This window comes from Camellia sinensis, chromosome 7, assembly GCF_055761805.1.
Source record: "Camellia sinensis isolate YWXY chromosome 7, ASM5576180v1, whole genome shotgun sequence".
In the NCBI taxonomy this organism is placed as follows: domain Eukaryota; kingdom Viridiplantae; phylum Streptophyta; class Magnoliopsida; order Ericales; family Theaceae; genus Camellia; species Camellia sinensis.
The window spans coordinates 151,508,512-151,521,133 of record NC_138967.1 but is presented as its reverse complement, the minus strand read 5'-3'; the positions used below and the strand labels follow the sequence as shown (position 1 = coordinate 151,521,133).

General features: G+C 33.9%; 1 protein-coding gene across 12 annotated transcripts in view; it reads right to left on the bottom strand.

Moving 5' to 3' along the window:
* Positions 1-12,622, bottom strand: part of LOC114320718 (putative leucine-rich repeat receptor-like serine/threonine-protein kinase At3g14840) — a 251,004-nt gene that overhangs the window by 18,220 nt on the left and 220,162 nt on the right. For 2 of the 12 annotated variants that reach the window (XM_082879583.1, XM_082879573.1), the window contains exons 3-18: positions 9,820-9,886; positions 7,475-7,602; positions 6,642-6,713; positions 6,468-6,539; positions 6,131-6,202; positions 5,958-6,029; positions 5,795-5,866; positions 5,646-5,717; positions 5,476-5,547; positions 5,093-5,164; positions 4,555-4,620; positions 4,171-4,227; positions 4,031-4,084; positions 3,851-3,891; positions 2,472-2,845; positions 2,118-2,316 (exon numbers count right to left, since the gene is read on the bottom strand). In XM_082879583.1, the coding sequence (XP_082735709.1) occupies positions 2,118-2,316; positions 2,472-2,845; positions 3,851-3,891; positions 4,031-4,084; positions 4,171-4,227; positions 4,555-4,620; positions 5,093-5,164; positions 5,476-5,547; positions 5,646-5,717; positions 5,795-5,866; positions 5,958-6,029; positions 6,131-6,202; positions 6,468-6,539; positions 6,642-6,713; positions 7,475-7,602; positions 9,820-9,886 (1,562 nt within the window). Of the gene's footprint in view, positions 1-2,117; positions 2,317-2,471; positions 2,846-3,850; positions 3,892-4,030; positions 4,085-4,170; positions 4,228-4,554; positions 4,621-5,092; positions 5,165-5,475; positions 5,548-5,645; positions 5,718-5,794; positions 5,867-5,957; positions 6,030-6,130; positions 6,203-6,467; positions 6,540-6,641; positions 6,714-7,474; positions 7,603-9,814; positions 9,887-12,622 lie in introns of all 12 variants that reach the window. The other 10 variants (XM_082879575.1, XM_082879582.1, XM_082879574.1 and 7 more) reach the window with 9 other exon arrangements.

Here is a 12,622-nt window from a genome sequence, read left to right as displayed (position 1 = left end):
GTTGGTTTAGATTGTTATTGTCTAGATTTTGGCCTCTTCGCTCGAGCGAGGCTTCCTGCACTCAAGTGAGCTTTTTGTAATTTGCTTCTTCACTCGAGCGAGGTTTCTTGTGCTCGAGCGAGAATTTAGAGTCCTCAAGTTTCTATCCCAGACGCAGAATTTCTAGGAAGGTGAAGTGCTTCGCTCGAGCGAGGCTTCTTGCTCTCGAGCGAGCGTGTGCATTTGTAAAACTTCTGAAGCTTTTCATTTTACGCTCGAATGAGGCTTCTTGCACTCAAGCGAGGCCATTTGTTGTGTCTGATCGTTTGAGCGACAATTCTTTTGCTCGAGCGACGGTTGTGTATATCAGTTTGCAGCTGGGTCATTTTACTTCACTTTATGATTTCCTTTTTACAAAAAAACCCTAATCCGGCTCCCTCTCTCTCTAAAAATCCGACTTCTCTCTACAAATTCCCTAGAATCTAAGGGTCTATACTCTACTCCCTTTGAGAAAAAGGTAGAGCATCTTTTGGGCTTCCATTCTATCCGAGTAAAGCTTGATTTTATGCATTTTTTAGATTCTCCTTCTTCCTCTTCGAGCTTCTACACTTGAGGTAGGGATATTCTACTCTTTGATATGGTTTTTAACCTAAGTATTGGTCATTTGGTATAAATGGTGGAGTTAGAAGGTTTTGGGTGAAGCTAGGGTTTGGATTTGAATTTTGAAAGAGGGGTTTTCTATAGTTGGCTCCATATATGTAGGCGAGGACTTGATTATGATGTTATATGAAAATAAATGGTGAGATTGGGTCTTGAGGTTAATATTTGGAAAAAGGGGAAACTTAGCCTAATTTTGTGTCAAAGAACTATTTTGAATAAATAATGAAATTGATGTGGGAAATATGAAATTGGAAGGGTGTATAATTGAATGATGTAATTGGATTTGTTAAATCACTCGCCTATGAAAATTTGATAAATTATCTGTTTAATGGATTGTATATCTATTTTGGGCTATCGGCGGAGGATAGCTATGATTGTCATAGAAACTGCATGAGGATTAGGTGAATTGAAACTAATCATTTGAATTATGTCATTGAATATGACGGTTTGATTAAACTATTGAATATGTGATTTGGTTAGTCATTGAATATGACAACGCTTTTAAATACATTGTATATGTATCATTGTTTGGAAGGAGATAGGGGTTGTACTCCATTGTTTGGGAGGAGATAGGGGATGGACTCCACTGAAAACTAAGTTAGTCGGAGTGTCTAGGGTGAAAGTCCTGAAATTTTATATATATATATGGGTACCGATTCCCTCGGATGTGAATTCCGTAAAATGGCAAGAAAATAGAAGTGTTGGATTGATGAATGTATTGAATTGTAAACCCTTGAGTTGTAGTCTCATTTCGGTTGATTAGATGATAATGAATTTGGTAAATAGATTAATCCGAAATGTATGAATGGAAATGGATTGAGGTATGGTTATTTATATTGAATGGTCTTGGGAAGAATATGTGTTGGTTATGAATATTGCACATTTATTTGATGCTTATATCTTAGTTAAATCTCATATACTGTTTTAGCATATCTCTATTGGGCTTTGGCTCTCCCTACTTAGGAAATCATTTTCAGGTACAGGTGATATGCCACTTCCAAGGACATAGCTTGGGAGGTTTAGGGAATGAAGGCTCCATTTTGTTATTTTGTTTTGTGTTAAGTGTTTATTCAAGCCGAGGGCTTTATATGTATAGAGCTAGGACTCTTCCTTTTGTTGTAACCAAGTGATATCTTGGAAAAATGTAAGCCCGTAGGGTGTTTATTTTGTTGTAATCAACTAGTTTTACATACTGTAGTTTCTGAATGAACATTTATGAAAGTATAATGCATGTAATGTCTCTTATAATATAAACTCTAATGAATGAATGTATGTATAACATTTTCTATCATATTTATGAATCTCCTGGGTCGGTTTATCCTCTTTATTTTGAGGGCGTTGCATAGGTCTTGCAACATCTATATCGATTTCCTTAACAACAATAAAAGTGTAACGCATAAAAAACAGTGAATACATTTGGTCTCTTTACTTCCAATCATTAATGCAAGAAACAAGGAGTTTGAAGGAGAACAACTTACCAGGATTGTACACAGAAATAGCTGAAATCAGAGGACCATATACTCCTCTACTAGGGATACCAGTTGTCCCTTGACCCGCCCAATACAAGCGGATCTCCAGTGTACTATTAGTCACAACAGCAGTAAATGTTTGTATTGTTTCCTTATTAACCCCACCTGCTGCTTTCTCAATGTTGAAATTCTTATACTCAAGCTTTCCCTGCAACAATTTCCTTAGAAAGTCATGATTTTGCTTTGGTAAGCCTTCATAAAATTTGAAAAATATCAAATGGTGTCTGAGCATTGATGAAAACTAAAATTCTAAATCACATGGAAATCAATTTCCTACAACAGTTACATGGGTGTTAAAATCACCTGAATATAAATATCAAATATACGCCTTCCAAGGCTGCTAAATGTTTCGTTATCAGTAAACATGATCTCTGCGAAGTGAAGCTTTACAATGTATTTTCCATTTAGCAAACAAAACCCATAATAAGTCAGAGATATAGGAGAAAGTCGTGCTGTCATATACAACTCGAAATTTCTCATAGAGAGCCTTGATATATTTGTCGAAATCCAGGAATCCTGACTATCGTCATCGAAGAAGCGACCAGTGCTACTAAATGCCCAGTTAGTTCCATGTTGGATGAACTTTGCAGCCCCGCCTAAATCCAAATCATCTTCAAATTTGGTACTTCCATTAAAAGTTTCTTGTCCACCACAATTTATATAAAATGAAGACCAATCTGTCACAAAGTATAGCGATATTATCCATCATTAAATGTAGGGAAAAAGAAAAAATAAAAAGATCAGAAAGTAAACGATTTGAAGGAAAAAAAAAAAAAACTCTAGGGGCATAGAAAAAAAACGCATAGAAAAGACACACACGGGACAGTTGTCTGTTCGGTGCACTTTTTGTGTTACTAGGAAGAATAAAAAATATATCCAATTTAGTCCCTATTGAATGGGGTCTGGAAGGAATAGATTAGGTCCAAAACCTAACCTATAAGAAATATAAATTAAAAAGAATCCTAACAAACACCTTTCCCCCTCCACCCGAACATCAATAGTCGCCAATCCAATTTGAGATATACTTTAATTTTAGAGAGACTATCAATGCATTGCTACGTCAGACCTCTCCCTTAAGGTACCCATTGTGATGGCTTAGCATTACTCTAATTTTTTTTTTCCCCAATGTCTAAATCATATATTCATCTACAAAAGTTCTAGAAAAGAGACAATTTTAATAAGAAAAATGAGAAATTATCCATAACAAACATGGTTTTACACACATGAAAGCATTAAGCACCATAATTTTGATTGTAGGACCTCATGTAGGTCCATAAGAGACTGGGCAGGCGACTGTATAGTTGGATTTCAATTCTATCATCACCACCAAAAACCATTTCAAGTTTTTGAGCAAAATTTGTTAAACTGCAATGAATACCGATAACTAAGATATGAATATACAAACTTCATAATTTTATTTTTTTACATTATTAGTAGATAGCATGACATCCAAACCATAGTAATCAAGCAAGACCTTAGTTGCATGAAGCGGCGACGAGAGCACTGTGTACGACATCTACTTTTAGGATTTTGTTGTTTCCATATATTTATCTGAAGCCAAGTGGATGTCTTGTTTATGTATGCATGCTCCAACATTTTTATTATAGTTCATAGCAGCATAAATTACTTAGAGCTATTACACCAAAATAGAAATGTAAAGAAAAGAAAACTATTTATCTTACTTTGTGGGCATTGAAAGCTTCGCATGCAGGACACAATTCCACTGGCAAAAACATTGTGAGATCATGAACTAGTCAACATCATATCATACGATAATTTAAGTCATTTAACAAGGAATGAAACAAAAGCAATATTCAAACAGATTATGAAAGCAACAAAAATATTATGATCAAGAATCTTACAGAGGTTTAGAAACTTGCGACGGATTACCATTTGAAGAGCTTGCAAACAAGTTCCTATAAAAAAAATCATAAGGTGAAGAGTTCAGTCGATTATACAAGAGATTTTTAAAATATTACAACAATAAATTTAGTTATCTTACACATTCTTCTGTTGACAACCTGGAGGCCCAGGATTGAAGTTGTTATATGAAAGATCACTGCATGCAAAATTCACATCATGATTTTCCCTATTCTTGAATATCACACATTATAGGAATTATATATACTTCATGCATCCGTTTTTTCTGAAGTACCCATGTCAACACGACTTGACACAGCTACCGATACTGGACAGGGGATAAGATCCAATCCTTTTGTTTTGAAATGATCTAGTAGTGTCAACGATGTTTCTTTTGATGAATTATAAGAGTACAATTATAATTTATTTTTTGAGGACAGGATGAGAAGAAATAAATATTACGTAATAAAACTATGGTTTTAGAAGATAACTTGGTACAAAACTGTGGTTTTAGAAGATAACTTACATGTTTTTTCCATATTGCAGCATCGATTTAGGCACAAGTCCACTTAGGAAGTTCCCAGTTAGAAAACTAAACAACACCAATATCACTGAATTAGTCTTGTTTTTTATTTTCAAACACAGCCAACAATCTTACACAAATATATAGCAATGACACTAATTCAAGCATTCCAAAACGAAAAAACTTAATACGCGCACCCACAAACTCAAATATTATCTCATTGAAATTTAAATCCCGACTTGACATCGTTAAATGGAATCCTACTTTTTGCCCTAAACTGTGAAACATATTCCTCTCCTTTGGCCATTTAGCTTAACTTTTATTTATCTTATTTGAGATAACTATCTTTAAAGGTTTAGCACTTGATTAAATCTAATTTGCTAGTTTTCTAAGGGTGCTTTGGGCCATTGATTGGTTCTCTATTTCAATATCTCATTGGGATAATTTATGTTACTGGTGATCCAACTAGAATAGTACCAATCAGCAAGTGAAAAGTAGTAACTAAAACTTAAAAAATTGTATAAAATACTAGTATCCATACATGTATTCTACGGTTGACAGATTGACAAAATTGCTTGGTATGTCTCCATCGAGTTTGTTGAAGCTGAGGTCTCTGCAAGAGAAATAATAAGTAAGAAGATTTCAAAATGACTTAAATTCTAACTCTTCCAACTAAGAAGTGTTTATAGTCATGTTCAAATGATCACAACACGTCAGTTGCCTCCATTGTTTCACCTAGTAATTTTTATGAGCATTGTCCACAAATGGAGAGTGATGTACACCATCTATCAACACTTTATGATGTACTTCAAAAATATTTAATGATTGAATTGACTTGTCACATCACTATGGGAAAACTTTTAAACAGAAAGTTACCAATGTAAATGCAACTAGACAAGGGGAAAGAGATATAAATCTACTAACAAGGTTTGCAACTTTGTCAAATCTGCAAGATACTTAGGTAAGGGTCCAGTAATATTGCAACTCCTCAGTATCCTGTGACGCAATTAAATACATGCCACTTCAAGTCAGCAAGTAACACATTCATATATTCTTTAAAATATAGTATTACAGAAGCAATCAACTTAACTTACAGTCTATTTATGTTTGTCATATTATTAAGACGTGGAAAAGTTGATTCCATTCCATTTAAATCACTAATTCTCCTGCAAGAAAAGAACAAAATTAAACATACATTATTGTGAAATAGTTAAAAGCCATGGAATTAGAAGGCTTTACTAACAAGTCAGTCATGTTTGTCAAAGAAGCAATCTCTTGAGGAATTGGGCCATCTAAACCACTAGCCTGAATCCCTCTGTACAACAGAAATTGAAATGTAAATGATAAAAAAATATATTATAGAATTAAATAACAATTGAGTACAACAAAACATGTGAAGCTCTCACAATTTCTTGAGATTTGTCCATTTTTGGATGAAATTGGGTATCTTTCCAATAAATTGGTTCCCACTGACCCGACTGCATTATTCAAACTAATTAATTGATAATTCACCGAAAATGGAAAAGGGTAACTAATTCTAATAATATTAAAACCACCCATAAAGGGAAAAGAAACTTACAATTCCGTCAAAGTGATCAGCTTTGCAAGTGTTCCCGGAAGCTCCCCAGTAAAATAGTTTGATGTCAAATGTCTTCAACAATAAAATGCACACAACTAATAAATCAATTGACCTTAAACTTTGGTGTCAAGGTACATTTTCTCCAAAAGCTTAAGTTGTTAGAGAGAGGTGGATATGGAGATAATTCTCAACAATAGTTTTGAAAGTATCCCAATGCAAGGACTCTAATCACTATAGGATATGGGAATGGTTAAATGTACACAATCGTATCCCTATATGTGGAGGGATTGTTTCTATTCATGGAACTCGTAAATGATTCAACAAAAGCGGGTCTTACATGTGGTTTATTTGAGAAAGATTCCCAAGCTCTGGAGGAAGGGCTCCTGATAGCTGATTGAACTCCAGGGTACTAAAAACATCAATATTCAAACCCTTAATGACAAAAAGTGATTAAAACAAAAACAAAAATCATATGCATATATAGGAAAGAATAGGGTAGTAGTAATTTTACATATGCTGAAGTGTGCTAATGTTTCCAATTTCTTTTGGGATTGAACCCGTTAATCGGTTTCCAAGGAGGGAACTGCAGTGACATCATTAGCCATAAGGAACTAAGAACAATAAAATCTCCAAGATGCCCTATCTATACTAAAGCCTTGAGATGGTATTGACGTAAAATGTCTCATATTTTGAGTTTTCTAAAATGCCCCTATAGTTGATATTTATGTAAAAATTATAATTAAGTGGAGGACGGGACTTGAAACCAAGAGCATGGATTTGCCAAATAAGATCCTAACCACTTGAGCAACACATACTATGTGTGCATTCTTCTTTGTCATTATTCTTAAGTTCTTATACTATTGTTTTTTGTTGAGTTGCACATGCGTCGCTTGTGCGGATCGTTAATATATATAAATCAAACACTAGAATTGGCATGAATGTCACAGTTTTACTTTCCCAAAATTCTCTAACTGCCTGCCATTGTATCTGCTAAATTCAATCATATCTATAGGTCAGTATATCAATTCTATTACCTATTTTATTATACATGTAAAGGGCTAAGTTGGTGTTTGACACTTTTGTGTCACAAAATTTTATTCTCAAATTATCCTTTTGTAACTAAGAATTGAAACACAATTTTTTTTTTAAAAAATTTTATTATTTTTTTATAAAACTACCTATTCAATCTATAACAACCAATTTCAATTTTCAACCCACATGAAAATTTTAAAAGCATGGAAATTTCAAGCACACCCATTTGGGTGTGCAGAACCTCTAGTGTGTGTATATATATATATATATATATAGAGAGAGAGAGAGAGAGAGAGAGAGAGAGAGACATACATATGCGTTACTTGTGGCAGGCAACCCCATTGTGGAGGGATTGTACCGTTAAGGTAGTTACGAGTGAGGTCACTGTTGGAAGAAAATAGTTTAAAATATTTTATCAATTTAATGATGGATTTGCAAACCTGAAAGTAGGCAAAATGAAAACTGATGAGGGCAAGAAATAGAGGTTTTTCTTTTTAAACACACCTATTTAATTTAGGGATTTTATGAGCGTGGCACCATCTTGAGTTTTCTTTTCAACATCTATTTAAATTATTTTTTACCCATTTAATTTAGGGATTTTACGAACATGGCACCATCTTGAGTTTTATTTTCAACATCTATTTCATTTATTTTTATTTTTTGGGTATTCAAACTCTAAAGTCTAATTCTAAAAATTTTGGGCTAATATACTTAAAATCTTTTCATTTAGGGTCAAAAAGATAATTATAATTTAAAAATTCATTTTACCACTATGTACTTGTCTATCTGTTCATTGCCTACCTATCTATCTATTTGTCCACGTTACTTGTTTATCCACCCATGTGTCCATGTGGCATCCCACTATTTGTCCATGTGTCACCTATCTATTAACGGTACTTATTTGTCCACCTATGTGTCCATGTGTCACCTATCTGTCAACGTTTCTTATTTATCCACATATGTGTCCATGTGTCATCCCACTATTTGTCCATATGTCACTTATTTGTCCATATTATCACCATCCACTACTGTTGACTTTTCAAATGCATTTTTTGTAGAAAATTTTTTCTACTGTCCAATGGTGGTCCGGCGGTGTCCGACAATGGAGATATAATTGGAAAAAAATTCTTCAAAAAAAATAATAATTTATTTTTCACACTAATCAATTTCATTAAGGAAAGTTCTATTTGTACACCATACAAACTTTCAGTACATATCACAAATAGTATTCAGATATAAACTCCTAAACAAAAGTGAGATGTTCAAATTTAAAGTTTTGAACAAGCATAAATTGTTCAAATATAAATTCCATTCAATTGTTTTTATCCGAACAACTTCTTTATGTTTATAAAATTATATCCGAACATTTTATTATTGCTCAAAAAATTACATTCGAACAATATTTGTAGTATGTACTAAGAGTTTGTATAGAATTCAAATAGAATTACCCTTTCATTAAATATGTCTTTATCACCACAAAAAAAAAAAAAAAAAATTATCAAACATTGGACTAAATAACATACGACTCCATGGGTATGGACTTTTCACCAATTATTCATATTTTTTTAACATTTGATCCTCATAAAAATTAAATAAAACAATAATTTGTGTATTTTAGTACCATAAAATGTGTATATCTTTTATACTTTAACTAGTGAAAAATAAAAAGTAGCATATACATTATTATTCTTATATTTTAGAGAAATACTTGTGCATATGTAGGGGTTAGGGGATTTCTAAATATATTTCTTAAATTTCTCATTCCATCCACTATATATTATAATATTTTCTATTTAAAAAATCTTATACAAATTAATATAAAGATATTTAGGATTGGTTTGGCAACTGTGTTGCATTTTAATTGTCTTTCTTTCCTTCTTTTTAAAAACTTTTTATAGAGTAAAAATTGTTGTTAAAAAAGTTGATACATTTGATAAATGTCAAAAAAGTTAGCTTTGTTGTTATTCAAAATTTGAAAAAAGAAAAAGTTTAATTTGGGGGGAAATTATTATATTAAACAAAAATAGAATTTGATTTTTGTAACAAAATAAATCATGACTTTTAAATTTTATCAATTTAAACCCTAATCCTTTTATTTGTTTTCAATCTAAATAATTTGCCTACTAACCGACAGAAAAATGATATTTTTGTCATTAAACTCAACAAAATGTATTTTAGACATTTTGTGTACATTTACATTTAGTTTAATGGATAAAATATTATTTTTCCGTCAGTATCACTTAAAAAAATAAATGAATTGTTTTGATTGAAAATAAATCAAAATATTAAGATTTAAATTGACGAAATTAAAAATCTAAGATTCATTTTATTACAAGGGTCAAACTTTGATTTTTTTTTTTCTTTTTTTGTAATTGTTTTCTAAAATTTTTTTAAACAATTTTCAAACTGGGATGTATCTTATAATTTTTTTTTTTCCCCTTCTCAATTGTTAGCTAAACAAATTTAAACTAATCAGCTAAGGCTTTTCTTTTTACTTCCTTGTTTGGGAAGGGGAGAAAATATCCAAAAAGCCAAAAAAATACTATAAGTTGTTACATCACTCTCTTTACTTTTTTAAATGTCTTTTTGTAAAAACAAAAATCAATTAAAATAGTGAATTCTCAAATGAGTGTTAACCAAACAAGGCCTTACATTACTTTTAGGAAGGGGAGCTTGACAAATTCTGTTGGGAGGGTCCCTGAAAGATTCCGTGATTTGAGGCTTCTGCACTTCAATAGAAATCGAGTTATATTTGCACCCAAAAAATAAAGAATGTATACTAGCAAAACATTACACTGAAAAATATTTTTTAAATTGCGGTTGTCTTTTTTTGTTTTTGGAAGCATGTATAAATTTAGGGAAATGCTCCTGTGTGCGTGCTTTTAGGGTGCATAATATGTGCAACTTACTATAAAAATATGTAATTTTATCATAAAATTTTGTAACATCAACAATAAAATGAGTAACATCGTCAGAAATTGGCTTAACAAAAATGTTCAAAATTTGTGGTGAATTTTGCAAAAATTTGTGGCTTGGTTACAACATTTTTGTTACTCCAATTTGTGGTGAAGTTGTGTATTTTGTAATTGATATTACAAAATTTTGTGATAAAATTACACATTTTTGTGATGGGTTGGGGCGCACATTGGAGAATTTCCCATAAATACTTAAATTTTGTCCATATCTTGGTGTCTATTAACATAATTAAATTGGGAGACTAAATAGAAACATTTTTTATACATTGGAGATCAGATTGACATAATTTAAATATTGGGGACCAAATGAAAATACTTTTATACATTTGAGACCGAAGTTATACAATTTAAATATTAAGGACTAAAATAATACATGACCCATAATTTGAAACAAAAATTGTAATTAAGTCTTAAATTCTCCTAGTTGTCAAGTAATGAATGAACATTTTTCATGGTTAATGCTGTCCATGTATGATGCTATCCCACGCCTTCACAAAGGTGAGACTAATTTAACTATCTGTAAGAGGGGTTAGCCTGAGCCCATTAAATTAATTAGGTCAAATTGGTGCCCAATTGGAAAGCCTAAAAATTAATGAGTCTAGAGAAATTATCACCAAGTAATCTCAAATGAATTCTATTGAACGGACTCGCGGGAAAGTCAACAAATTTGGCTGAGGAAGACCCATCGGGCTTATATCTCTAGAGAAAGTCCAACAAGCCCATATGAGGAGGCCCAAATATACGGGCATCCAAGAAGGTTGATCGTTGCTTTCAGAAGAGATGAAACCCTTGGAGATCCATTCTCTGAGGTATTTGCTTAGTCTCGAAAGGGCTCGGAACCATGAACCTAGAGACCTATTTAAGCTTGGAATCGAAAGAGTTCGGATCCACGAACCTAGAGATCCAAAGTGCATGTCGCTCCATTAATGAGTCCCAGAACACTTGCAAATTCAGAGCTTTCCAGGATCTACGCACCAGAACCATGGGCGCGATGGATTCCGCACAAAGGACCTAATTCCGAGGACGGTGAGTGGAGACATTCACTTGTCGGTTAAACTAGTCTATACCCGGGTCAATGTGGCACGATTGAGGGGGTCCTTGAGACTCGGCGATATTTGTGGCAGGACCTTCTCTTGAATTGTTCGTGACCCTTCTACAATAGGGCGTCCTCTAGGATTACCCCTGACCCTTTGGGATGATTGGGGATCATTGGTTAAGTGTGATTAAGAAGAAGGGTTTGCCGAGAGGTTGATCTCCTCTTCAGGAGTTTTTCTCATCCTCGGAGAGGTTACCTTCTCGGACAAGATAGTTAGAGAGAATATTCCCCATGTGCCTTCCATCCTATATCATGAGGTACCTATAAATAACACCCACCCATAGCTTTACAAGGGATGGATTTTGGAGAGAATTTTTGAGAATGAATTAATCTCCCTTCTCCATTATCCACCTTGAGCGTGAAAATGGAAGATCCATAGGGGAGTCTTGCCATTATTCTCTCTCTTTAACTGCTTTGCCTTTTTCTTCTTCACCCAATCTCTTATCTCCATCATCTCTTTGCTATTGTGCTAGTTGCAACCATTGAAGAATCTAAACCTCTCATTATTTCTAGAGAATTCGAATATTCCGGTGACATTTGAATTTTCTAGTGAACATTCGAAGATTCCGACGACCTTCGAATTTTCCAGCAACATCCTCGGATCCTCTCATATAGTTTTGGTGACTCTGCTGGGGACGCAGATTGGTTAATGGTGGCAACATGATCCGAAACACATATAACATTGGCAAAAACGGTAGATAATGAAACTCACCAGCAAGGTTCTTCCAATGGTAGCGATAAAAGGACTCAAGCTCAAGACCCACCTCTCATCCTCGAAGCAATTCAGGGACTCCAACACACTCAACAAGTGATTCCCACGACCCTTCAAAATCTCACCCGCACCATGTTGGTGATAGGTTCGAGGTTTGCACCACCGGCAGCAAATAGAGGTCAAACCGGTATAGACAAGCATCAACAACTTCATGATGATGTTGGGAATGGTCAAAACCATCAAGGCCCACCCCCAATTCACCTTGAAGTTGCTCAAAATGGTGTGCAAAATCAAGCACTAGGAGGAACAAGCCATGGCCAACATTTTGCCCATGAAGCGCAGAATCACACACCTAATGGATCGAGCCACGGTCTAGTGGTGGTTGGAGGAGTGTCTGATGCAATGAATGGTGTTCTGATGATAGTAGGTGTTCACGAAAGGGCCACAAAAATTTCTCTACAAAATGGTGCTCTACCCATGCCTAATTTTGTTCCACCAATTGTAACTTCAACCCATGTACCGAGTGGGCCTCATTTGGCTCCAATAACGGCTTTCCAAGCCTAATCCGGCATATCCATGGCGTGTAACGGAGTTTTTGGAAATCAATTCAACACTTCATCACCAAATGTCATATCCATATATGCCAATGGTCAATGTCACCACATACTTGCACCAGT